The sequence below is a fragment of the Coturnix japonica genome, chromosome 9, assembly GCF_001577835.2.
Source record: "Coturnix japonica isolate 7356 chromosome 9, Coturnix japonica 2.1, whole genome shotgun sequence".
Taxonomy (NCBI): Eukaryota; Metazoa; Chordata; class Aves; order Galliformes; family Phasianidae; genus Coturnix; species Coturnix japonica.
In genome coordinates this window covers 2,496,896-2,523,907 of record NC_029524.1, presented here as the reverse complement: position 1 = coordinate 2,523,907, position 27,012 = coordinate 2,496,896, and the positions used below count along the sequence as shown (strand labels likewise).

At 44.4% G+C, this 27,012-nt stretch overlaps 1 protein-coding gene across 1 annotated transcript in view; it reads right to left on the bottom strand.

Annotated features, from left to right (window-relative positions):
* The window catches only part of VPS8 (VPS8 subunit of CORVET complex), a 58,047-nt gene that overhangs the window by 3,377 nt on the left and 27,658 nt on the right, over window positions 1–27,012 (bottom strand). The window contains exons 29-43 of the mRNA XM_015870968.2: window positions 25,864–25,920; window positions 25,523–25,605; window positions 24,364–24,448; window positions 23,234–23,332; window positions 21,161–21,250; window positions 20,689–20,735; window positions 16,129–16,270; window positions 15,433–15,522; window positions 14,949–14,991; window positions 14,117–14,220; window positions 13,069–13,147; window positions 12,043–12,125; window positions 6,921–7,001; window positions 5,646–5,815; window positions 4,619–4,787 (exon numbers count right to left, since the gene is read on the bottom strand). Coding sequence (XP_015726454.1) covers window positions 4,619–4,787; window positions 5,646–5,815; window positions 6,921–7,001; window positions 12,043–12,125; window positions 13,069–13,147; window positions 14,117–14,220; window positions 14,949–14,991; window positions 15,433–15,522; window positions 16,129–16,270; window positions 20,689–20,735; window positions 21,161–21,250; window positions 23,234–23,332; window positions 24,364–24,448; window positions 25,523–25,605; window positions 25,864–25,920 — 1,422 coding nt within the window. The remainder of the gene's footprint in view (window positions 1–4,618; window positions 4,788–5,645; window positions 5,816–6,920; window positions 7,002–12,042; window positions 12,126–13,068; window positions 13,148–14,116; window positions 14,221–14,948; window positions 14,992–15,432; window positions 15,523–16,128; window positions 16,271–20,688; window positions 20,736–21,160; window positions 21,251–23,233; window positions 23,333–24,363; window positions 24,449–25,522; window positions 25,606–25,863; window positions 25,921–27,012) is intronic.

Genomic DNA, 27,012 nt, shown 5'->3' with positions numbered 1-27,012 from the left:
AATGTGCCAGCACCAACCTCTGCAAATGTACAGCAGAGTGATGTGCCTGGTACAGGACACAGCCTTACCCATCACTGGTCACCTGGTCCCCATTCTCCTTCTGCTCAATGCAGCAGCAGCTCACGCTCACGCTGGGCACTGCTGGAACATTCCCTTTTGCTGCTGCTCTCAGCCAAAGGAGCCATAGTGCTGTTTGGGGTTAATTAGATAAAAAAAAACAACAACCATGTAATCCCAACAACAGCAACCTCACAGGACGCTATGGCCCCACAGATGGTATTTATTTGTCACATAGCAAGGGAAGCATGGCAGCCCACGTTTTATCCACACACACACGGTCTGCCAGGCTGGGCTGGAGCTCATCCCAGGTCTGTGCCTGAGCCCAAGGTTGCAGAGGCAGCAGCAGGAGACAAATAGTTCATTTTCTAAGCATGAGCTGAGGAGGCTGATGAGCAGCTTTCCACCACAGCTAAGGACAGAAGGCTGAGGGGCTGCAGTGTTCTCTCAGTGCCAGGACTGCAGGCAGAGAGAGGGAAGGTAAGGAGATGCAGAAGGAAGGTTCACTGATATCAGTAAGCTTCTGGCAGGAAGAGAATTTAAGCTGCTAAACCTTACCAAGAACCAAGCAGAAACTTCTGCTGCTTGCCCCCACCACAGCTTCTGAGTCCACTGCTACTGAAGTTTATGATGTGTTTAAGAACAACACTGGTGCTAGAAGCTCAGCTGCAGCTGCCCAGGCCTTTCTGTGCTCAATTCACAGACACAGCAACAAAAGGGGTTGTTTTCACTGTGCTACGAAAAGGATGAGAGCCATGGGGAGGGAGATGGGTGTGGAGACTGCAGCTCTCAGTTTGAGGGATACATGGGGAGATGCTCACCTACCACCTGCACCTCTGCAGCCACCAACCCAGCCGATTCCCTCTCATACCCCTCCCACCCAGAGACTGCAAACTGAATCCACATCTCAGCTACTACTTATTTTTTCCCCTGCCTTCAAAAGGGGACACCAGGAGAAGGGAGAGCCCTACACATCCTTCCTGACCCTTTGCCTTTTGGTCATTTCTCAGCTCGAAGCAGGCAGAAATCACAGCAGGGACCAGCAGCCACCTCCCAGCAGCAACAGCAGCAGAGCACTCCAGGGCAGGGTTCCTGCAGTGCTAGGGAGCTCTAAGCCATGCAGCATGCTGGCTCCCAGCCCCTGTGAGCAGATGGAAGTCACACAGTTCCTTTCCTGCTCATTCTCCCAAGGCAGATCCACAAAGACAGACTGAGAGCTGCAATTTCACACTGCGGACACACAGCGATGTGTGCTGGTCCCTGGGAGAACAGATAGACCACTGTCAGGCAGTGCTACACCACACAGCTATTGGCAGCAGGGACTGTGCAGTTCGTGAGAGCAGCAACAGGCTGCAGCAGCCCAGCATCTGTCACTGCGTTTCTGTGTCTGTTTTACAGGTCCTCATAGATTTGAAGTGTTTTGTTAAAACGGAGGGATTTTCATTCAACCACAGGAATATGGTTTACCAGTGCTGTTTAACATCTTCATCAACGCCATCAACGGTGGGATAGCGTGCATCCTCAGCAGTTGGTGGATGACACTGAGCTGTGTATAGTCAGCATGCCCAAGGGATGGGATGCCATTCAGTGGGCCCAGGTGAACCTCAGGAGGTCCAACAAACCACTGCATCTTGTGGGGTTTAATGGCAGTTTTCTGCTGTATTTACAGAACCAGGAACCATTTATAGAACCAAGACTGTGCTCCTCTCCCTGATACATGTAGGTGAAAACAAACCATCTCACAACAACACCATTCAGTTCTGAAGACTGATGACCAAGACACTAAGACTACCACACTCACCTATGTAGGCAGAAGCAGTGACTGCTTTTCCCTAACATGCCTCAGTTAACATCAAACACCACCAGGCAAAACTGAAGGTTGGAAAGGGATGACAGAAATTGCCTCACACACAAACTCATTTTTGGAAGGATGTGAGAGAAGGACAGAACAGATGCTTGGTGTGGACACTGACGACGACCACGGGGAAGACAAGAAGGTCTCTGTGATAACACAATGCACAAGCTGCTGGTAGGAAGATAATGCAAAGAACAACTTTGGCCTCCTCTCACTGTTCCCTGTGCAGAGCCTGATGCCGTAACCCTGTGTTAGAGCAAGGCTACTTTCAGCAGGTGCTCTCACCCACCTCAGCAATGTCAGTGCTGGTCCGTGGCACCTCTCCACCCCCTCCACTTCCAAGGCACTGCTCCAGAAGCCACACATACAAAGCAGAGGCACAGAGAGCACTGTCTGCTGGGCTGTCGTTTCACATCTAAATCTCGGCAGCATCACAGAATTCAAACTGACAGTCTTTGTTTCAACAGAGCAGAACTGGTACTATGAAATGCACTCCAGATGCTCAGTGGCATTTCTCAGTATGAGTCTATTCCTAATTCAAGTCTTGCTAAGAACGTAAATATCTAAAGTGAAGATTTCACTGTGGAAAAAAACAGCATTATATTGTACCGAGGGACAGACAACACTTTCAGTCTTCAAAGCAGTTGCAAAGCAGCAGCCTCCCCATGGATCTGCATGCAGAACATCCCAGCAGCTCCAAGCTGGCTATGCAAGGTATGGGGAATGCAGGGCTTGGGCTGGGATCTACAGGAGATAGCACAGCATCCTTCAGGGGTTCACTGTTCATTAACCTCAGGGTTCATTAACACTACTAATGGTTAAGCAAATGAACCTCCAGGAAAAGCAAGAGGTTACAGCCTCACTCAGTCTAAACACACGCCATTTTTTTGAAGATCTGACTGCACAACAGTTTAATCACATGCAAACACATCCATTAAATACTGTATTTTAAATACGTGATGAACGTCACAAACTTAGAGAGGATGTGGGGCGCCAGGGGGGCAGGTGGGAGCCTGAAGCAGTGAGAGAGCTCTGAGGGGTCAGAGCTGAGCTCTGCAGGGAGTGGGGCTGTCTCTGCCAAGAGCACATGGCTGAGCCAGCAGGGCAGCACCCAACACTCAGATCAGCTGGCAGAGACATTCTCCATCCAGCATTACATGATCTGTGTAGCCCTTTCCTTCCCCATTCAGTCTCTCCATACGGCTCCCATTAAGCCCTGAGTGCCACCCAGCCCCTCACTGCTGCAGACAGATGCAGCAGCATCCTCTCCATGCCCCAACCACTCCCACATCATCTGGATTATTTTCCACTCCATTCACTGCAAGGATGCCCAGACCAGTATTGAAGGGAGGACAAAGGACTCGAGAGAACCCCAGTGATAACCAAGCTGTAAGGCACTGCTATAAGATGCCAGGCATTTCACTGACTCATGTGTCTTCAGTACTGAATGCTGTCTTAAGCTTTTAAAGTTAAACCTGTCACACCCATTCACACACACTCCTTCAGAGCAAAAGCTTAGAGGGTAAACTACAGAGATGCTGTGATTCTACCCAAATTCAGAGCCAGCAACAGGGTGCTGATTTACACGAGCGTGGCATACAGCTCTTGCTCATCACTGACAAATATGCTGATGGTGTTGACTAGGTTGAAAAGTAGTGTTTTGTAGCTGAGAATTTGCTCTATTAAATAGTGTTACTGTGCTTTTCGTATCTGTTGTAGTCTCTGTGGAAATAAATAGGAGGCATTACTTTCAGAGTGAGCTACATACAAATACAAGTCTTTTTCCTGTCACCACCTAAGAAACTAACACAGTTTGACTGCAAAGCTTGCCTCACGGTCCACACATTCCTCAGAGATTACTTCTCCCCTAAGCCTCTCTTCAAACAGGAAGCTTCTTTTATGGTTAATAAAGAAGCTGATGGGAGTTGACTAATGCTGTTAGCTATCTTCTGATCAGAATTGATTTGGCAGAAATTGAAATAATCTGCTATAAGAAAATGGAAGTACTTCTATAAGGATGTACTCCCAGATCGAATGACTTGGCTTTCAGAAGTGGAAATGCATTGCTTTGCATGTCATCAGGGTGGTGACAAATGCCCAAAGCACTGAGAAGCATTTAGGAACAAACCCTCCCCAGTGGCCTCTGGGATGTGGGACAGCAGAGCTCAGTTCCCCCCCATTCAAAATTCCTGAAGACATCCCAAAGATGGGATTTTGCTCAATCCCCGACGTGCTTTGCTCAAATACAACCGCAGCAGTCCTGATTGCATGCAAGCTTCTTTAAACACTGTGCTAGCATCTCTTACCCAGAGCCAGGCTGCCCAGCAGCAGTGCAGAGCAGAGGTTCTATGGCTCAGCCACAAGGAATGCACCAACTTCTACTACATGTTTTACATAAAACACAGCTAAATACAGTTCAAAAGGAACTATTCCTGCTTGCCCACCTCAGGCTCTAACAAATGAGTTTCTTCAGGCAGGTATCAGCTCTGCTTCACCCTGGGCTAGCAGTTCTGGATCAACACATTTCCATTTCTTGTATACCCACACCAAAATTAAATGACACCCATCAACGTGACACACTGCCTGCCAATGCTGTTGGACAGTTACTGATCACAGGCTTCTCTGGAAGCAGAGTAAGACATAAGAACAGAGCAATGCAGAACTTCTCTAAGCTAATTTGGAAAGCAACCACATGAGGAGCCTCACCTGTGCCAAGGACGTTCCACTTCCTTTTTTCAGCTCTGAGAAGTTCTCACTCAGTTTTCCTCCCTTGTTGCTCGAGTTGCATTTATAGCACATCCACTGCATCGCATCTTTGCTTACTGCCCCGCACTCCTTACTCAGCAGGCACAGGGAATGGTATAAGTGGCCGCAGCTGCAAAGGTGAGAAGATAAATCCGTGAAGTGCTTGAAAGAAGAGTACTGCAGCCTGACAGCACTGCGCTTCTGAGAGGGAAGCTATGGCCAATGGGAACCAAGGCTGCTTACTGGTAACCTCACATTAACAGCATGCATGCTCACTTCATACCTGCACACTGCCCTGCAGGACCTCTAGACTTACTCACAAGAACAGCAGCAAACGCCCACTTGTTGATGCAGCTGCAGATCTCATTACTAAGGTAACAGCCATCCTACATTTTACAGCTACCTGGCTGCAGACAGGGACATCAGTGATGCCAGAGCACATAGTCAGGGATGCGATCAATCTGAGGCGTACAAATACAAAGCAAATAAAACCACTTCTTGGGACCCAGTGGACACCTGTAGGCCCAGCCCTCCCCAGCACAACGCTCTGTATTTGAGATGGAACAAGCAGTACATCAGCTAGCAGTAAAACACTTCATTTTACACCCCTCCTTTTACTTGCTGCAGCCAGTTTCCAGATCATTTATGTTTTATGAAGCTCTCTATAAAGTGTTCCTGCCATAGTTCAATAAGGGCACACAGGCAGTTATGGATATCGACTAGGACTGTGCTGCCTGTGTACAGCAGGGAATCACCTTCTGCTAACACATGCACCGCTAGGTTAAATGACAGGGGAGCCCACAGCTTACTGCACTGCTCTCCCAAAACTGCAAGGGAATTCCTTTCAGCTGAGGCAGAGCTGGCTGCATGCAAAGAGCAGTCTGACTGCCAGCCCACATACAGTGCAGGGGTTGTGCTCACAGGAATACTTCTGTGGTCTTATTTTTTAAGCTAATAATCTCACCTGTGACTCTATGCCTTACTTTACCTGAAAACGATGATTTCATCAGCGCTTTCTTGCCTCCTTTTATACTGCTGTAGACAAATGCAGCAGTAATCCTGCTTTGGGGTAAGCCCTCTAGTGACAGAAGCTCTTAGGTTACACAGGGACCAGTGGAGATCATGGTTTAGAAGGTTCGTGGTCGTCTCTAAAAGGGTCTGCATGGAAGATAATATATAGAGGTCACTTTGTCATCTCCTTAGTGCAATAGCTCCATACTCTCCAATTCTTCACAATGCGGATTGCTAAGAGCAAAACCAGCCACACAAATTGCTTCTCCACACATGTTTTGCAGCTGCTGCCTTCAGAACACTTAGCCTTTTATCACATGTTAATGGAGACAATACCTCTTCACTCTTAAATGGATAGATAAGTGCTTTATTGATTTTTGTCCAAGAGCAGTTAAAAGAGATGTGGGAGAACAGGCTCAGCTTGTCATCTTCCCTACCAGACTTCTCTTTTTCCTCTTTAACTGGTAAATCACTGCATAGAACCCCTACCTGCTTAGAAATGCACAGACAAAAATCAAAGCCCAAATACACTGTCACAATTAACATACAAAAACAAGCAAAAAAAGCTCATCTCATCTGCTGCCTCTGAGATCTCCATTTCTGAAGAACCAACAGCAAAACACCCTTAGTTTTGAGTGGTCAGTGATTCTTAAGCAGCAACAAAATATAGATCAGGTATACCTGGTCTGTGATGTGTTCATGCTCCATTACAGCAACACAGAAAAGACTTCAGAGGTTGCACTGGAGGTTCCTTGGGAAGGCAATAATCAAAGGGAATGGCCTGGTCCAGATACAATGTGCAGCCTGCACCAGACAGCCAGGCACTGACTGAACAGAGAGCAAGTGCTGCTCAGGGCAGCCCCCCTAAAGAACACACAGACCACCCCTCTATATCTTCAGTCCCCTAGAATAAACCTATTTCCCATCTTACAGATTAATCTAAAAGGCACTTTGAATCCCTGACTGCAGGATGAGCTGGAGAAAACGCGGGTGTTGATGCTTCCAGTACATTTAACAAAGAATTCAACTACAGAGATGCTCACATCACCACGTATCTGTCAGTCCCTTCATTTGCAATCTGTTGGTGAGCAACACAGACTCATCCCCCTTCCCCAGATCACACAAATACAAATCACTTGCATGGCCACTTTGCTCTGCTGTGAAAAACAGCAAATGAGAGAGTAGTAAGCTGGATAGCTACAAGTAATGCCTGTAACAAGCAGTGGATAGAGCAGAAATACACGTAACTTACTTGTTCATAGTTAAAAGTGTCCAGCATTCCCAAGACGAGACCTTGAATTTCTCCAAGTTTCCCTTTTCCATAAACTGGATCCTGTGTGGAAAAAAAAAAAACCAGAACATTGTAGGACACCATCATCTATTCTGGTCGTATTTATTCTTTTCTTCCTTCTTTTTCCCTCCCTTCCAGACTGATACTGCACATGGCAGTTAGGATCCTGTATTTGAAGACATGGTATGTGCACAAGGGAAGCTGAATGATCAGATGTATTGAGGGGAAAACTGGTGATTAGCAAAATGGAGTAGATGACAACATCAATATTAATTACTGTACTCAAGTCCAAATGATTTTAAAGTGACCCTGGAGTTTCCAGGGGCCTGCAGGAGGCAGCTGGAGGATGCAGAGCAACAGGAAACACCCTGCAGCAACAGAGCAGGAAAAACAGCACTGAAGTCAAGCTGCAACACCCAGAGATCACCACAGCAGCTCCAGCATCTGCCAGACAACCTGGTAACAGCCTTCCCATGATGGGCAGCAATGCCAACGTGTAGGCACCAAGAAAACCAGCACTGAGTAATTTCACTCAAGTCAAACCCAGTTGGAGCTGAAGAACACACGGGAGCTGCAGAGGCTCCCTGCCACTGAATGAGTGGCACAGTCTCAAACAACATGGTGTTTTCCTTCTGCATGCATAATTCAAAAGCAACAGCACTGAAAAGTGCACTGCACTGAGTCACTGCATGAATTATAGACAGCGGCAGGGCGTGCACGACTTCCATCAGCACCTATGAGATCTACAACAGAGAGAATGTTGGGTTTGGATTCACCGGATACTTCTGTAGCCAAGGAAAGCCAAAGAGGTAACTCAAACTGCTCAGATGAAACCATTTACACACAGCAGATTAGCTGCAAGTAAACACTGTGAAAACATCTTGTTTCTTGCCTTTATTGAGGCAGAGGAGGAGGAAGAAGAGACAGAAACAAGTGAGGAACAGAAAAGCCACCCAGGGATCTGCAGAGGAGGAAGGTGAGGTGAGGGCCACCTTTCCAGTTGCTCAGTTTTTCTCCAGGCTCAGTAACATCTAAACGAATAGCAGGCAGGAAGAGAATCACCTTTTTCCCTAAAGGGGAGCCACATGGTCCAGCAGAACCCTACACGGAACATGGCAGCATCCATGTGCAAGCAGCTCAAGCAGATTTACTGCTGGCAGCCATTAAAGCCATGGCTGCACTGGGCTGGGCTGCCTACTTGTCTCAGGAATAACATCTGGAGCTGTAATTTCACATTCTTAGCAAGTTACAAAGCTGTCCTCCAACCAGCTGCTTTCAGCCCCCACAGAATTTATAGTCACAAGAGCCTTCTAAGTTCAATTACTTTTATGAAAGAATATGTTTCATTAACTCCACCTTATAAAATGTGTCACCATCCAGGATTTATGTGTGCTCCAATACACAGCACGGGATGGCCCATCACTAGTGTCATGGTTTAATAATTTTGTAATTTTTGCTATCAGTATTCCACATCATAACATCATATTAAGCATGAATAATTTTACTGAATCTGCAACTTACAGAAGAAGACTACATCTCCCAGGGAACAACACGATGGGTCACGGGACCTGGACTCTATATTAACTCTGTCGCAGAACAGACTGATCTCTTTCGAGTTCTGGCGTTCAGGGGAGTGTGTGGGAGCCTTCACCGTCTCGCCTAAATTTCACAGTAGGCCTCTCGGTTACGGGACTCATTCTCTCTCTTATTTTGTCTGATTCGTTAGCTCAATTTTCAATTATATTATATTATATTTTATTATCCTGTATTTCGATATAGTATTTAGTAAATAAGTGTGCCTCCTTAGATCGTTGCCGCTGTTTTCTTTTCCTAATTAACTTTTTCCTTTTCGGCCCAGGGCCCCTCCGGTGCCCACGGCCCCTGTCACGGACGCAGGTGGATTTTTAGTTCAAACCGTGACAACTAGAAATCAGCTGTGCCAAATGAGGAGCAAATCACAGCTGCTTTTTCCAGACTGGGTATTTCCATGGGAGCCTGGGAGCACTCAGCATGGTGAGCTGGAGCCAACTCAACTGCCTGCCTGGTGTGAGCAGCACCAGCAGGTCAGGGAGAGCTGGTGAGTCCCAAGTTGCAAACCAGAGCTGCCCTTCTTGTCTGAGGCAACAGCTGCTTCTATTTGCAGAATGTTCCTAAGGATTAGAGCTCCACAAGGGAATGAACTCAACCTTTCAGGCCTTTTAAACAATGTCTATATCCTTAACGACACAACATTTCAAGAGCATTTCTCTAGTATTGCTCCTAATATGGTTATTTCAGACTGTTTAATAAATCATTTTTGCTAAGGACGAAAAAGAACATGAATAAATTGATCGTTATTTCGCATGACATGTAATACAAAGTTGAGTCGGTGTGTTCTCATAGGAGATGTAGGGAATCCACAGCCATAGAACTGCTGGCAGCCCATTGCAAGGTGCCCTTTAGCACTGCGTGTTGGTTGCAAAGTTAACATTTGCCAAAGGTATAATCTCTAAGCAGTTAAGCCCAGAAAAGGAAGAAAAACAGTCCACAAAAACTGGAATACTTTAATTCCTTTTTGGAAAAGGGAAGATAATCTACCTCTGTTTATTGATGTCATTCGCCTTATATAAAAAAAGAAAGCAATAGTTAATTCCTGGGCAGCTGTTCTACCTCGCTGGCAGCAGATCCAGCACATCCATGCACTGCCACAAAGACCCAACCTCTGCTGGAGCAGCACTTGAGGCCATCTGCAGACTTCCCAAACAGCCCCTGTCCTTCCTCTCAGGTGCCACAGAGGGCATCAGAAAGGCTGTCTGTTCCCCAGGGCCCAGAAGAGCTTATCTAAGAGCATTATTCACGGTCACAAAGTGGCACTGGAATGACACTTGCAAGGAGTCCCTACACAATACTGAGCCAAGACAGCACTGCTTGGCACTTGGTTTTAGAAGTTTAGGTGGCTTCAAAGAGCCACTAGAGAGCTCTGCAAAAGGAACATAAAACCAGGGCTAATAAAAGGGAGAAGCTCTAGCTCAAAGAGTTGCTCAGTGTTCTGGGGACACACCATGCATGTGTGCTGTGCTGTAAATCTCACCAGCCGTGCACTGAAATGGCATTCCCAGGCAATCCAAAGAAGCAGATGACAGACCACACTACACAGGGAGCCAAAATGTCCAGTGTAGTATAACACGAGGAAAGCCTCCCTCCTGATCACAATCAAGTGTTCAAAGCCTCTGAACATTAGAGCTGTGTACCCAAGCCATGGCCACACCACAGGACATGGAAACAACATCATCTTTCCAGCTGAGCTCAAAGCACTTTTCTTCCAAGGGCCAACCTGTGCACCACAATAAAACCTGAAGAAAACCTCTCACAGGCACCCAGAGAAAGCTTTGAAGCAATAGTTCAACACAACACAGCTACAGCACAAGCAAAAACAACCTAGAGCAATGCTGGCCTTTCAGTCTCACAAAATCCTATTCAGAGGTGCCCTGCTGGGCCCCAAAGGCCACAGAGCTGCTGTGCAGAGCCCAGCACAAACACACTATCAGAAGATCCCACATCCCAGCACAAGGAGGATGACAAGCTGGCAGTGTATCTGTAGCAGATTGTAATGTATCTTTAAAACCTACACTCCCAAACAAGGAAATAACAATGCGCAGCATCCTGGTCCATAATCTAGAGAAGACTAAGAAAATTCCAAGGCAAAAATCCACCTTAAAACAGCCAGCAACTATAAAAGGATAGAATTAGACTGTCCAAAACAAAGCTTCAACAACAACCAGAGGAATATCAGAGGTGCAGTGAGGAGGGGACAGCTGATGCCTTTGCTGCCTACAAATAATGATGGTTGGACCCATACATCTCAGGTGTTTGCAAATATGCCATTAAGTGAATGAAATCTATGAAAGAATGAGTGTTTAGAGGCTATCTGATAAAGCAGTACCATGCTCCCTTCCCACAGGATCTTCTAATGAGTTTTACAACACCATTTCCCCACACTGCTTTTGAGCTACAAGGTACCCATTACTACTCCTGTTCTGAAGTTTTCCACCCAGAGGGTGGTGACGCACTGAACAGGTTGCCCAAGGAGGCTGTGGATGCCCCATCCCTGCAGGCATTCAAGGCCAGGCTGGATGTGGCTCTGGGCAGCCTGGGCTGCTGGTTGGTGACCCTGCACACAGCAGAGGGTTGGAACTGGATGAGCACTGTGGGCCTTTGCAACCCAGGCCATTCTGTGATTCTCCACACCAACCATTTCACTCTATAGCTGAAATGCATTCCATTCTTCTGTTGCCTCCAGGACACGAATGCCAATTTCCATAGAGGCTGCAGTAGAGAGTTTTCCTACTAAAAGAGAGAATCTACAAACAAAAAAGGGCAAGAAATATTTGAGGGTTGCAACAAACAGACCCTGTGAGGTCTGCAGCTTTCCCACTTCTTCCTCTATCTGTGATAGAAACTGAAGAATAATTCAACACCTCCTCAACCTTCCTGTTTTTCCACTGAACAATTCAACACGAATCTGTTTATGATCTTCCAACCCAATATATTTGCAATCAGCAATTCTGTGAGATGCCTGCTGCCACAAAAAAAAAAAACCAAAAAAAAAACCCCAAAATTGTACTGTGCCATCAGTTAAAAAGGCCCAGCTTTGAAATCTCTCCTCTTCGAAGCCCACAAGCTTTGATTTAGTGTTTTCATAACCATCTACTCCAGCACCTCAGCTAAATGCCTTTCAACAAATGTGGTTCTGAGCAGTTAATAGTGGCTTTGCAGCTGGAGCAGCCTCCAGAACTGCTAGTTTCAGTCTCAAAGTAATTACAACCTTCGAGATAATATTTCTTTTGTTTTGCAGAAATTACCTCCGTTGTCTCCACATGAGTCTGTGTGCTCCCACATCTCCTGAGTCCGCCAAGCCTTCCAGGTCACCCTACCAAGTTTTATGACTTACTCTCACTGACTGAATGCTTACTGTAATGCTTTTAACCAGACAATATGACAGAAATTGCTACCACATCAGGAATGTGTTCAGCCCTTCCTAGTAATAGAATGGCACAGCTTAGTAAAAGTTTGTTTGCTATGTTCTTCCCCCACAGAAACTCACCTGTAGGATTCTCTGCAGGATTGAAGGAAGGGCAATAAATGCAGCCATGTTGTTCAGCACTTGCATCGTCAAACTCTTCAAGGCTGAAATACCATGCATGAAAAGTCACCAACGCTCATGAAGATTCAAGGAGTAATGAAGAGTATCTTTCAGATTAAGAGTTTTATTTCAGTTCATCTTTTCTAATATGAAACAGTTCTATCACTTCTTACCTCACGCACATTTTGCACTAAGCATTTCAGAACCATCAGCATCGCAGTGCCTCCCCTCCCACTTCCTACATACAGAAAACTTTTAGACCTTCAGCCTTTCTTTCTAACACTGACACTCACTGTTCTCAACCTGCATCCCTTGTTCATGTCATAATCCCACTGACTCTAAAATTCCCTGGTGTTAGCATCTGTGTGAAACATGTTTTCTCTCTTCATTCCTCAATTGCCTTACATTTTCCTGTAACACACTGCAGTCCATGGCCACATGTGACTACAGCCACTGTGAAGCAGAGGGCTGCAATCAAGCAAGAGGCTCTATTATGTCCTAAGATGTCTTAAAACACCCACATAAAAGGAGGCCTTTCAAGGATACTGCTCTAGATGTGCTACTGACACCCACAATAGATCCAGAGAGCTGGAACTAAGATTAGAGAATTTAGTTGATGTATTTATGTTCTGTTGGTTTTAGGTCAACAGACTGATGCAAAGATAGAGCACAAGAAGTCCAAGCAGAAAAGATGGCAGTGTTACGCCAAGAGTTACCTATGTTTTCAAGCCTACTCAGAGCCAGCTGAGTACAGGAGGCTGTGATAGGGTCCCTCCTCCACCCAGGGCTTAAAACAAGAAGTATTCAACAGCTGCAGCCTCCCCTTATGACCTCGCTGAGCTTAGTGCTACAGCCATTACAAGCCAGATCAACTGCAAAGGGAGGGAGAGCAGGAAGTGAGTAACAAAACTGCTTTTCATCTAGTCAGTCAGTAGAGGAGGAAAGACAGCACACAGATCTGGGGCCACAAAAAGTCAAAATACTTACATTCAGCATATCGGTACTGTGAAGAGCCAGACAATTTCTGTGGGGACATCATAGCCTCCAGCAGGGGAAACCAGAGGGCCTAAAAGGATTGAATGCAAGGGAAAAGCAGTAAGAACACAGGAAAACTAAAAATGAGGTGTGACCAGAATCACAGCCCATTTCTAAAGGCTCACTTCCACATTATGAGAAACAGAATTACATTTCCCAGGTCTTTGTCTGCAGAGGAACAGAACCAAAATGCATTAAAGCCATTGCAAAGTACTCATGAAGAGCAGTCCAGGTTGCTCCTCTCTGAGACCAAGATACTCTTTGACTGAGATCTGAGCATAGAACACCTCTGGCTCCCATTGTTCCCTCTTTCCCTTTCTCACTGTTTCTTTCCTGGCATTGTGATAACATAAAGCAATCGACTTTCTTGACTCCCAGACATGATAGCTCTTCAGACACAGCATTCTCGATTCTGAATTCAGTTACCTATGTTAAGCACACTATTAGAAATAAAAATAGGTTCTGTGTCAGTGACATCAGCAAAACAAAAACACAGCCTAATTCTCTCTGCAAGAGCTGAGGCAAACTGTGCCGTCTCCAGCCCCTAAAGATCAGTCTGACATAAAATTCAGGATTTGGGAAGAATTCAGAGCAGCACTATTCCACAGCCACAGTGCAGGTAACACCAGCAGCTTCCTGCCACCACGAAGTTGGCTCCAACCTAAGCATGCCAGTGCCTTCGTGTGGTGTTACAAAAGCCACGATCCTTTGCTTTCTTTTGAGTCTTATTAACATTCAACCAAAATTTCAACTGGAGCTAAAAATGGAGAAGGGATATGGCCTAATCTGCTTCTTCTCTGCTGGTAGGCACTTTATTTTCTGCTTCACCCTTACAAGCAAACATTTCTCTTGTGGGTTTAAAATCTGAGCAACAAGAAAACAAGGTAGAGCAAAACAACAGCTGCTTGAGACACGCCAGTATGGAATAGGTGGGGAAAGGAAGGAGCACAGGAAGATAATGCCTCTGGAAACGCAGTGATGCGGGTGTTTATTCCCTTACCTCTCGCTGTTGCTGGTTTAAGTTGTGTGAATTCCTCTGGCAAAGGGCAATTGTTTTCATTAGGGTATCTTCAATGCTTTCGAGCAAGGGGAGTTCTGCTGAACCTAAAAGCCAGGTGAAAAATAAATTGCCATTGCAGAAATGATTATGTATGTTAACTCCCTGTCATTCAGCAAAATAAAATCATGCTGTTCTCCTAAAAGCTGCTCCCTACAGTGAACTACTGCATTATAAAGACAGGTCCTGATTTTTTGCACTTCAATAGATGCCCTATTTATTGTAGCATTTAAGACTGTTCATGTAATCAAATACAGAAGATTTAGCAGTAGTGAAGGATACAAGTAACAAATACAAGCACTGTATTTGATTAGGTGCGCCCTTGAATCCTGGGTCCAAACAAGAGTGCTCTCTGTAGGCAGAACATTCTTACTTCCATGAGAAAGGTTTTCTTAAATAAGCTACTGCTATACTCAAGGTCATTACTGCTCATAGCTAATGACTGGTAAGGCTCAGTAATGAGTCTGAATGGATTCTAACAAGGAAAACATTTCTGGTAAGGCACTAAGAGTAAGAGCTGCCATCAGGAGTTAACAGAACAACCCAGCAGACACAATAAAACCCATCGGTTTGTTTACAAGTCTCAACAGTGATCAAAGTAACAGATGAAAGAAGCGTGATCAGAATAACTGCGGATGTAAAGTGAAGTAAATATCACCGCAATACCCAAAAACCTGGAAGAGGACATCATTATGCCACTTGTCAGACACACATTTCCTATTTTTTTGCATCCATCCCTTTTTAAGAGAAAGTGGAATTTAAGTTGGTGACTTACCTCCATCATCTTGTGTAAGCATCAGCAACTTGCTCTGCAATCGCTGAAACAAAAGAGGGATCTCAGAACAGTCAGCTTGCAGAATACTGATGGAAGTGTTTTTAAAGATAGGGCTACTAGGGCTCGCCTTTATTTTCCTCCCCAGTACAACTGGCTTTGTATACATTTCTTTCCAAACAAAGAAAGAAAAACAGAAGCTAACATATTATCTTTGATTAAGACCAAATTTCAGTATCAATTATCCATTCAGTGTTCAAAGACAGCATTCACAGGAAGCTGGAAAAGTACAGTGACCTGCTGAGCCCGCACACAACTCAATGTGCCACTTTTTGGCACAAGGTAAACTCTTACATGGACTGCAGTGGGCAACTGGGAAGCAATGGCAGGATCAAGTCTTAATGCAGGTCATCGTGCTGATGAAGAGCCTGGCAAAAATGTGACATTCAGGCAAAAAAGCCACATTCAGGATACCAGAGTACTGTACCTCGAGCATAACCAGAAAGGCACCGTGGATATCTCCCTTCTTCTCCAGTAAATAAGAGGAAGCTTCATGAAGCTGATGTTTCTGGGTTATCTAAGTTTAAAAATAAATAAATAAAAAGTGAAGATCTATCTGAAGATATCTGCCAGAGTCTGTTTACTCCCCAAAAGGACAGCTGCATGTTCAGAGAGGATAGGTCTGCATGGGCACATCAGCCAGGCTGAGCACCAACAGGACCCTGTCCCCCTCCCCTGCTTACACTGCCTCGGTTCTGAAGCTGTGCTATGTTGCCGCCATCAGCATTACAATCTTTAAATTGATGAAATCCACATCAAGGATACACGATAAGTCAAAATTTTCATAAAGGGAAGAAACAGCCACTGTCCAGCAGTGGTCAAATTTTGGCAGCACTGCTACCCAAAAACTCTGGCTTGTATTATTTTAGATACCTCCAATATGTTAGTCAGAATTAACACAGACTACCTGTATTCTGCAGTTACTTGGAAGATTCAGTGCACTATTGGCCTTCCTATAAGCCCTGAGACTAAACTCAAGTTCAGTACATTAAAATACAGCTGACTGTGCTGCAGTTTAGCAGCTTAAGGGGCCAAATATTGAAGAACTGATCCATCACTTTGGTAGGAGCTGACATGAATGCTTCCACTGGCCCCTGTGTCCTTATGAACGTGTCTTTTCTACCTGGATGGTTTCCTCCAGCCTGCAGTACTCCAGGACTTTCAGTGTCTCCAGAACATGGTCAGGGCTGTGCTGACACAGCAGCTCGATGAACTGCTCTGTGATGTGGGGTGGTAGGTGCAGCAGGTCTTGGTTGATGCCTTCTCTGAAATATGAAAAGCACAGAAGTCAAATTTTAGCTCAGAAGTTTGGCTGGAAAGAAGAGCTTCTAAGAAGCTCTGTAAGGAGGCTTTCCATTTGTTCCACAACATATTCCACCAGTGCCTCAGCATACATTGGATTATCAAAGATTCCTGAGAAGAAAGGCTCCAGCACTGGCATCTCTTCAGCAACTCAATGGCAAAGACACACAAAAACCCACCTAATTTATTTGATAAGCTTTATGATCTGAGCTGCTTTTAGATGCTATGTATCTGTCCTGTAGAACTCAGCCAAGCATGCTTGAAGAATACTGCCTTTTGCTTACTGTTATTGAAGCTGTTCTTTGACCCACGTTATTGCTTTTTAATGCATCTTCCACTGGAATATGACCTCTCCATCTACCTCACTCAGATATGTCTTCATGCTTTTGCTAAGGAAATATCCTCAATTCTATTCAGTATTTCTTGTCAAACTGAACAGAACTAGCAAATTGCTCTTGCAGAGTCCATAACTACACACTAGTTGATTAGTGCTGGGTCACTGGCAGAGCAGGTTTCCACCTGTAAAAGTTTCAGCATTCCCTGCATATTGCTCAGGACTGAGCCAAAGGCTGCCTCTGCTCTCAAGGGTTTTGCAATCAGCTGCCACACAGAACTGTATTAAACAGGAACTAAAAATATCTGCCTCATTTCCCAGTGTGAGATCTGCTTAATCAACGCATGCAGGTGGAGTCCCCACCCACTGCTGTGCTTCCTGCCCTTGCTGTCTCCCTGATCTCCTCTGCCACGATGGCCGGGCACCCAGCAAAGCAGACCCCACTCTGCTATGGGTAACCCTGCCTATCCCAGCCTGCTTAAAAAGCCAGACTGCAGTTCAGCTCCCTCTGAAAGGATCTTCTCCAAAACCCTTCCAGCAGCAGCTGTTGGTGCTGCAGTGCTTTGTGCAATGAGCATTTCCCAATCCTTTGGCTTATGAAGTAAACTTATAATGTGGGGGAAACAGAACAAAACTGTGCCCAGTCCCCACAGCTGCCCCTGTATCCTGGCTGGTTTTTACGCATCTTGTTTTTAAGGAGCAACACGAAGCAAGAGATTTCCAAGAGTTGGGATGACACCGATGATCCTTCTTAAAGACAGACAGACCTACATACAGCCTTTCAAAATGAACAGCAGCTCCCCACTGCAGACTAAACCTCATGTAGCAGATCTCAGATTGATTACACAGAGGAACAGCACAAGTTGATCCTGTCTAGGCAACATGGCTCTCAGGCCTGTTCTGAAGCTCCCGCTGTGAAAGAAAACAGATCATGGTATGCATTTAGGTTTGTTACCTTTCTGAATGGGAATTCATAACCAGGGGATGCACTGATGTGCAAACCCTATAGCTGTGTGATGGGAGAAGCTGAACATAGCACTGTTGCTTCCTGGGAGCTACAAGGATTCCCATCAGCCAAGAAAGACCAGGAGAACACTGTGCCCCCAGCAAGCCAAAAGAAGCCTCATGCAACTGCAACATTAACTGCTTGACTAGAAATCATATATGCCCAGAAATGAAAGAGTACTGATCAGGCTGTCCAATATATGGACACAACTGTGCAAAACTTGGTATCCAAGCTGTAGCATTCCAACAAGTGTCCACTCCTCTGTTAGACTGAAGGAAAGGCAAGAAAAAAAAGAAAGCATTTGTCTAAAGCAATTTCTGTCTATAAAAATGGGAAAAACAGCAAACCACACATTTTTAGCATGAGAGCAAAATTATAGTACAGAAATCACTCCGACACCTAGCATTTGTGACTTAATGAGCAAGCCAGTCCTTTCCTTAACCATTTCACTTGAGAAATCCAGACAAGCAGCAAAGGAATGGATTTTGGTGATGTTAAAAACCAAGCTGCCATCCTGAGCCTCACAGATCCTGCCCAGCCCAGCACAATCAAGTTCTCCTTCAATACCCCCAGCTCCCCAGTCACACTCTGTGTGCTCCTTTCTGAAAGGAAGAGACCACCACCCATTCCTCACAAAATGTGGCACGGCTGAGACTTGCTGGAGCTGTGGTTGGCTTCCAGCAAGGAGAGCCTCTGTTACACCCTGCAAGTTTTGCTATTTGTTGGTATGTTTACAGACACTGCATTGCTAAATACATGCTGGTAAATGTATGACTTTGTATTGCAAACACACATGCTTCATTGCATATATTTTTTTAAGAGTTTAAAGTAGAAACTGGCAATGGCTGTGATTAATGAACTGAGTAACATACATTACCATCTCCATTTTCTGTGGCTGCTTTCAAGACATGAGCGTAAGGACATTCAGTTTTAATTTCCCTGAGCAATTCCTGTTAACCCTGTTTTCTCCCTTCCCCCGCCCAGCTCCTTTAAAATAAATCTCCAGCTAAATTAAATGGGCCAAATTAATCCCTAATGCAATTCCACCAACTCAGCATCATTACAGCAGCGTGACGCGCCTTGTCCCCCATACCATCAAGCTACAGTTTGTTTCTAAGACAATCCAAGCTTCCTTGATTCTCTATTCTAATACAAATTTTGCTCAGAAAAAGCACATAAATATGTAGATTGACTGAAAAGAGACAGCTGTTGTAAGAAGAACCAAGTCACTGATGAAGGTATGAGTATAGTACAAAGAATGGCTATATCTGCAGATTGGGTCCTGCACAGTCAGGCTTCCTCCTCCCCCCTTGGGGTATGGGTCAGCTCTCTTTGTCTTCGAAGTAGACAACCTCAGAGCACTGAGAAACAACCAACAGGACCTTGAATGTTACTGAAGAGACAAAGATAAAAGGAAAAAAAGGGAAAAAAGGTCCCTCCCGTAATCCAGGATCTCTGTTTCTCACTGGCAACACAGTTCAATAACAACAGCTTAAACCTGGAGAACTCCCTCTTTAAGGTCAGTTACAGTCACACATGAATTCATGGTATTTAAGTTTGTTCTTTTCTGTGTTCTTTCCCACCTTTGCTTACTGAGTAACCTGGCGACTGCATCGCAGGCACTAACGGGGCCCATCTCCATTACTTGGGATGCAGAACAACACACTGCAGTAGAGCATTAGAAGAGTTTGAAGCACAGCTGGAAGAGGAATGCTGACAAATTCTGCTATGATGCAGATGGCACAGCAAGACAGGTCACAGAGCCTGAGGCCATCTGCTGACTCTGTGAGTCTTGGGGGGAAAAACAGAGATCTCTTGGAAGACCAGATAAAGAAAGTTACTTCCTACCAAACTGGCTTGATTGTGTATGTTGATTCTCATTAGAATAGATAGAGCTGCAGGAAAGACAGTTGTTTTTCCTAAACTAGGTATATTTATCACATGGGGACTACGCACAAGGTGACAAGACAGGTTAACTACTGCCTGCACTGGGTCTCACTTGCTGCAAGTTGTATCACAGCACAACCAACCCATGTTGATGCTCACTATCCCAGTTAGCATCCAGCTGGGTACCACCTCTGCTTAATGTTTTGTTTTCTGTTTAATCTAAATCATTCCGTTTGTCTCCTAGAAAACCCAACTAAAACATTTTCTCAGCAAACTGATGTTTTTGTTTTGACACTGAAGAAACATACAAGGCGTGGGAGTTCATTCCTTCCATACAAAGATGATGGCAGTACTTAAGGAAAATCCAAACTAGGCATCTAAAACATGCAGTTGTACTCCAATGAGAACTGAAACATTGACACTATATCTAATACCTAAATACATTACCTTTTCCAACTCCTCCTCTTCATAAAGTGCAATTAACTTGTAGTTAATTGACAAAGTGGGATCTCTCCTAAAATAGCATTAGTAATTGCTATTGGATACGTGCATAGATAAATGCCTCACAAAACGAATGTATAAAATCGAGGTCTTAGAAGCATTTGAAACTGATTCAACAAAAAGAGAACGCTCAGTGCTGAAATACTGAAGGAACAGGAGCAGATGGAACAAGTAACTGGTTAAAAGCTTTCAGTGAGACACGGCAGGAATTCTGAGATGACAGAGATGCAAACAGTCTCCATAGATCAAAACACATTTCAGTGTATGTGAAACCTGGGCAGCTTGGTCAAGTAACCAAACCAGTGGGTGCCCGAGAACAGAAATGTCAGCTCAGTCACAGGGGAACAACTTCACAGTCATCCCAAAGAAACTGTTAGGGCAATGCCCACTCCCCATGAATGTGGGGGAGATGTTACATTGCATTTATTGGAACCCACACTGCTTCCCAGTTAGGAAGGCAGGCGTGGGCTCTGCTTTAAGATAATCCCTAGAGCACTTATTTCTGTGCTACACTTCTCACCTTTGGGCAGCCTGAAGAGCAAATCACCTTTTCTAAGCCCTCAAACTGGATGCAGACTGTATATTGGTGCACTGTGCCAAACAAAAATGGTTTAAGTCACACAGTTTGCAAAAGGTCAGATTTGCTCACATACCTCGGGTCAAGCAGACTCCTCAGAAACTGGAAGAGTAAGAACTGATCCTGTACAATAGGAGGAGACAGAGTATTATTACTTCAAGTAATTAGCTATAATGCAGAGATTCCTGAATTAATTTCATGGCTTGTAGTTGGTGTCTTTAGACATTTGCCTTGAGTACATAATTATGCATCACTCTCTTCAAGAATATTTGCTGATCAGTGTTCATAAGCTATACTGCACTCCAAACTGAAAACTGCATTATCAAGTGATGCAAACAACACAGAGATCATAAGTTTTTATGGCCAGAACATTACAAGCATGTGCAACAATCCATCTGTAATAATTCCTGCAGCAGAATATCTACCAACCTATTTTTCCCCATTTATGACACAGCACCAACTGGCCATTACTCCCAGCCATCATTTCTTACAAGAACAGCAACCCCACTGTAATGAAATGCCGACATTAATGAGCTTTGACGCTGTACCTGAAGGTTTGCAATGATGCTCTCAATCTGCTCCGTGAAGTGGATGGCCACCAAGTCAGCTGCTTTACATGGGCTGAGTAGCAATAATTCCTTTGGAGTGGGAAACACAGTAAAAATAATTACTTTTAAAGTAATTACAATGTAATTATGCAGCATCACTGAGACCATTCATACTGTAACAGCATCCTTCCCTAGATGAAAGCTGAAAGTTGTAAAATAATGAGTACTACCATATAAAAAAATGATTATGAAAAAAACTAGAAGGGTGGCATGTAAAAACCATCTCAGCTCTCACTTGAGGAAATGATTTCATCAAGTTTTCTGAAAGCTGTGCTTTACTTCATGCCAAGAAGACCAGCTAGTACCAGCTGGGAAGAGTTCCAGCGACAGAAAGGAAACAAAGCCATCAGTTGACTCCAGGACATCTCTTAGTGTTTAAGGGGGCTTGAAGTGAACCAAATCAGAGACTTAACTGCAGATTTCCCATAACTTAATTCCTCTGATATCTGCTCAGACATAGGAAAAAAAATGTATAATTTCTTTATGGAGTAACAAGAAAAAAATCCTTTAAGATGCCTGTGGGTTTGCCTCCTGTCGAGCCTAACCCAAAAGTCTTCCTCTTTATACCATATTACACAGCACAGAACATGAGTTTTCACTCCCAGTGCTTCCAAATGAGAAGCAACTGCCTCCAACCAGTACTGGGTACTTGGCAACCCTTCACAAAAGATCCTGCTAAGGCTGCAAATAAAGACAATTGGAAACACGATAAAGAAAGAAAACATCCATAAACATACATTTTGAAGGAAAAGAACTAAAGAAGTTACTCATCAGTAGCTTGGTCTCCAGACAGACGTAGCAGCTGGCATTCACTGAGTCTAGGGGCAACATACCAGAGCAAAGAGAGAAAAGCAAGTTATGATGAAGGGTGTTACTATGTGGGATGATGGAGAAATGGAAAAAAAACCTATCAGAAATGTTCTATAACACAACCAGCAGGAAGGAAGCAGTAAGAGGAAAGCCTCCCTAGAGGCTTCTAGTTTCAGCTGAAGAGGCTGCTTTCCTGCTTTGATACCTCAGCAGATGAAAGGACAGTTGTTTGAAGGCCTAAAAATCACAGCAGCATCCTAGTAAATTATAATGTCCTCATAAAACTCACTATTATAAGCCTTCTGAACAGAACTAATGCACTGGAGAAGAACAAAGCCGTCAGTCCCCAGTAAGTTCCTAAGCCACGTGAAACTGCAGACACTGTTCACCAAGCCCTGAAAAAGAAAGATGTCAACAGGAAAGAGGGGGGTGATTCCAGCTGTAACACCCAACAGAGGTGACCTACAGAAAAGATGATTTGCCCAACACATTGCTGGAAGAAGGTACAAAGAGTACAGGGAAAGGTAAGTTCAGATGCTCACTAAGGCCAAGCAATTTGTGCCATATATACCAATACAAGCAGATCACCCTGGAGGAGACTGGCACCACCTTGTAACTACTGGAGTTATAATGGATTCCCCCTGTCTACTGACTGGCAGTTATTTCAGACACCTCCACCTCCTGAAGCAAAGAAAAAACTGAAGAGATAGGAAAAGTTATTAGATAGATAAAGCCTAGCAACAGTCTGCAGCTTACAGCAGAAGCTTTGACCCCATTTTCCCATAGGTTAGAATTGCCAGGATATCGAGGTTGAATGCTATCATCATTGTAACATGACAAATTTGATACCACAGACTGTGAAGTCAGCAATATCAATGTCCTGACCTCACTGCTGCTGCACATTCAGGAGACACAAACACCTAAGTGTGGATCACATCCCTGTTACACAGCACTTACAAGCCATCATCTCCTGATACAGTCCCATCATCTAAGAAGCAGCGCTTGAAACCAGGAAACCAAGGAAGCCAGTGTGAATTTAAGAAGTGCATTTACATTATGAGGCTTCTAAACCACACAAGCATCTTAAAGTGAGAGCTAATTGTTTTGTTCAAGCCCCAAAAAACTTCTGCTAACAGAGCAGCACCAGGCAGAGCCAGCAAGTGAACAGGAGCTCAGGTATCATGGGTGTAAGACAGACTGTACCTCTATATGTTCCAAAGCTTTCTGCCACACTGACTGCTTTTCTTCAGCGCTGTAGCCAGGCATGGACAGGATGTTGTGAATGTAGTTGAAAACTTCTTCCTGAAAAGCATGAAACCATAAGTGGTACAGCATGCTTTTCAATGCTGGTAACAGTATTGCTGTTAACTGCCTGAGGATGACCTTAGGGCTAGTACTGTCTTAATAAGCAAGCCAGAAGTTTCCTGAAGAGCTGCCAGGATAACATAACAACATAACATAACATAACATAACATAACATAACATAACATAACATAACATAACATAACATAACATAACATAACATAACATAACATAACACAGCACAACACAACATGCCAAGAGGAACAGAACCGACAACGACACTAAAAGTGTTAAAATCTAAGGTCTGAGTGTTCCTTCACTATTGTAGGCAACTACCTCTTGCTCACAAGGAAAAAGGACAGGACAGCAATCCTCAGCTAACAGTACAGGCAGAGAAAACATTCCTCTGCCAGAGGGTGGTTAAGTTTTCCCAGTGTATTCCCAAATTCTTCTTTGACATTTGCCTCTCCCCCAGGTCCTCCTACACAGTTCTTAGCTCAGATACTCTCCTTTATCACATCTTTAGACCACCTCACTACCATAACCTCTCTCTATTGCTTCACCCACACAACCTTCAGTATATTGCATTCACATGGAGCTGCTGAGATCACATTTGCCAGACTCTGCCCCCAGCTTTTGCTGGCAGTAGGGAAGAGAACAGCTCAAAAAAACTGCAGTGGATTTGCAACTAATAGACAACTAATAAGCAAAAAGAGGGGACTAATGACAAAAAAACCAGCATTGCCCTTGGCAGCATTTGCAGTAAATCACAACCAGCATTTGAGTTTCACCTATGAGCACTGACTAAATTGAAAGAGAAACCAAAACCTCTGAAGCTTAAAAAGTCAACTCCTCTCCAACACATGCACACAAGTACAGAAGCCTTGACCATAAGAAAACTCAGCAGTACAGGAGGGTATGTTTTGAGACAGAGTTACAACCAGACAGCAGGGCTGCTGTACCCACACATGCTACTGCCAGCAGGAAAGGCTGCCGGCTATGGAGAAGAAAGGAGAAATGTACTCACTCACCTTTCTCACTGGATCACGCAGGTAACAGTCAATGATTTTGTCATAGCGAAGCTCTCGTTCATACATGAACTCACAAATCTGATAGCTGAAATGAGGAATGAGGTTTCACTGGAGCTGCTGTTCTTAAATCATCTCGCTTTTCCATAACAGCTCTACACTAGGCCAATGCACAATACTAATTTGAAGAAATACACTGAATATGACTCAGTAATGTGTTATGACACCTTCTTAGTTTCAGCTTTTAATAAACACCTTTAATATTTTGAGTCAGGAAGACATGGGATGAAAACAGGTGCAACTGAAGCAAAAAGCATGAAGACACTGCTAAATAGCTTCGTGCCACAGGTCCTTTAGCTCCAACAGAAATAGCAGAGCTGGTGACTTGGGCTCCTGCAAGCAGGACGGATATTCAGTGATCCAACTGACTGTGGTTCTGATTCTCAATGCCTTTCTGAATCCTATCAGGGCTGAAAAATACGATATAGTCACTCCCCTTGGACATAAGAGAGAACAGGCGTGGCATACCCTACCATTATCCACCCCTCTGGTGCTTCATAGCATGGCGAATTAACTCACATAACATCCAAACCGAAGACTTGGATGAAGATGCTTTCCCTGTCTGACTCTGTTCAGGCATAACAGACGCTTTCTGAAAGGGTAAAGCAACTAAAGGAGATGGTGGTAATTTTCAGCCTTCCCAGACACTGAGCTTTGTCTCTCCTACTCAATTCTATAACAAGTACCGTGGGGGTGGCTCCAGACCCTTGCATGCTTTTAAAATCCACCTGTGGGCCTCACCCCGGCAAATCATCTCCATCTGTCAGTGGTAGAGTATTCAAACAGACATCTATACATTTGAGCACAATCTGGGCTCTAGAATAGGAAGTGCCAAAGTGTATCAAGCCCCACAGTTTCATGCTGAAAGGTTCTCACGGGTCTAACAGAAAGCAATGGTAAGATAAGATGGAGTAAGCACACCCAGTGAGATGAGAAGAGAGACAGGGACAGATAAATGTGAACATATTAAATGAAGCATTTGTGAATGCGCAGGGGAAACAATCCTAAACGAAGGTGTGAAGGAGAAACAAGACATGGAAGAAAAAAAGGCTATGGAGGGGTTTTAGAGATGGTATTTATATACTGTACCCCAGCAACTTACAATTCAGCTTTTTCTGCCATTTGGATAAGACGGCTCTCTTCAAACTGCACTATCCCTCCTGCCTGCAGCAGTTCTAACAGCACCTGCAGACAGAAAGAGCAGTTATTTGTAATGCAGCTGGAGTCAGTGCCATTCAAAGGTATATTGCTCCTGCTCCACTAAACTTCGTATGCCCTGCTCTGTACAGCCCTTCAGGTCATCGCTCTTATACTAGCTAACTGCTTGGGCATACAACCTTCACTATGACCACCAGCCAGAATCTGTGCCCACTGAGGCCAAACTCTGCTCTACAGCCTGGACACATGTAGGGCTTACAGAAATGTTTCCTTGAGGGCTATTACCTGCTGCCTCTCTGAATGCCGGGAGTCATCATCTGGACTGCACAGAAATTCAAGGACCTGTGTGAGGATGTAGAAGTTAGCAAGAATTAGACCTAGTTAACATAAATGTTGGCCTGTTTATTTTTTCTGTAGCACAAATAAACTAACAAACACATGTCTGCACTCAAAGGAAGGCAAACCGTGCAGGCAATCTGCTGATCAAGATGCACGAGTGTCCAGCAGCCTTCAGTACAAGCAAACTCTGAGCACCAACACTGGCAACAGCAAAGCAGAGCACAACGGTACAGTTTGAATTTACAACTACTCATCTATGAGTCACCTCATCTCATGGATGAGAGTACTCATCTCCGCTTGATCCTGTATCTAAGGACATTTAAGACTGCTGGAGTAAACAAGAACTGCTGAAGGACATCATGGGAGGGAAAATCGTGACCCTGCACCTGGATCTAGGAGCAGCCTTTGGGTGACTCAGGAAATACAAAAAACTCAGGTGACCACATGGTCCTTCTCTGGGCTATACACAAAACAGCTGCAATCACTTCTCCAACCCTTCTGACAGTCCCTCCTGGACTGTGCCATCTCTTCCAGAACCCAGGAAAACAATATAATTCATGCAATTAAAATGTATCAATATCCAAATCTATTTAAACTCAGTAAACCTTTTGTCTGGTCTTAAATTAAAACGAAGAGGCCTTGAGTTACACCAGAGGAGGTTTGGATTAGATGTCAGGAAGAATTTCTTCATAGAAAGAGTGACATTGGAACAGGCTGCCCAGGGATGTGGCAGAGTCACCATCCCTAGAGGCACTTAAGAGACATGTGGATGTAGTGTTTAGGGATGTGGTTTAGTGGCGGAATTGTTAACCTTCAATGACAGTTGACTCAATGATCTTTATGGGCCTTTTCTAACCCATTGCTTATCAGCATTCACATATCTGTATTATTACTGAGGCAAAACTACTTTAGCCATTAAAATCTCCTTCTCAGTCCAAACAATTTCTAATATAGACTTAACCTGTGCAAGCCTCAGGCATACACTGACACCTTTCAGTCTGTTCCAAACAGCAGAGAAGGATGGTGGCCCCAGGAACTAGAAACTGCCAGACACGAACATATACAACAGCTCTATAAGATCAGGAGTGTCATTTT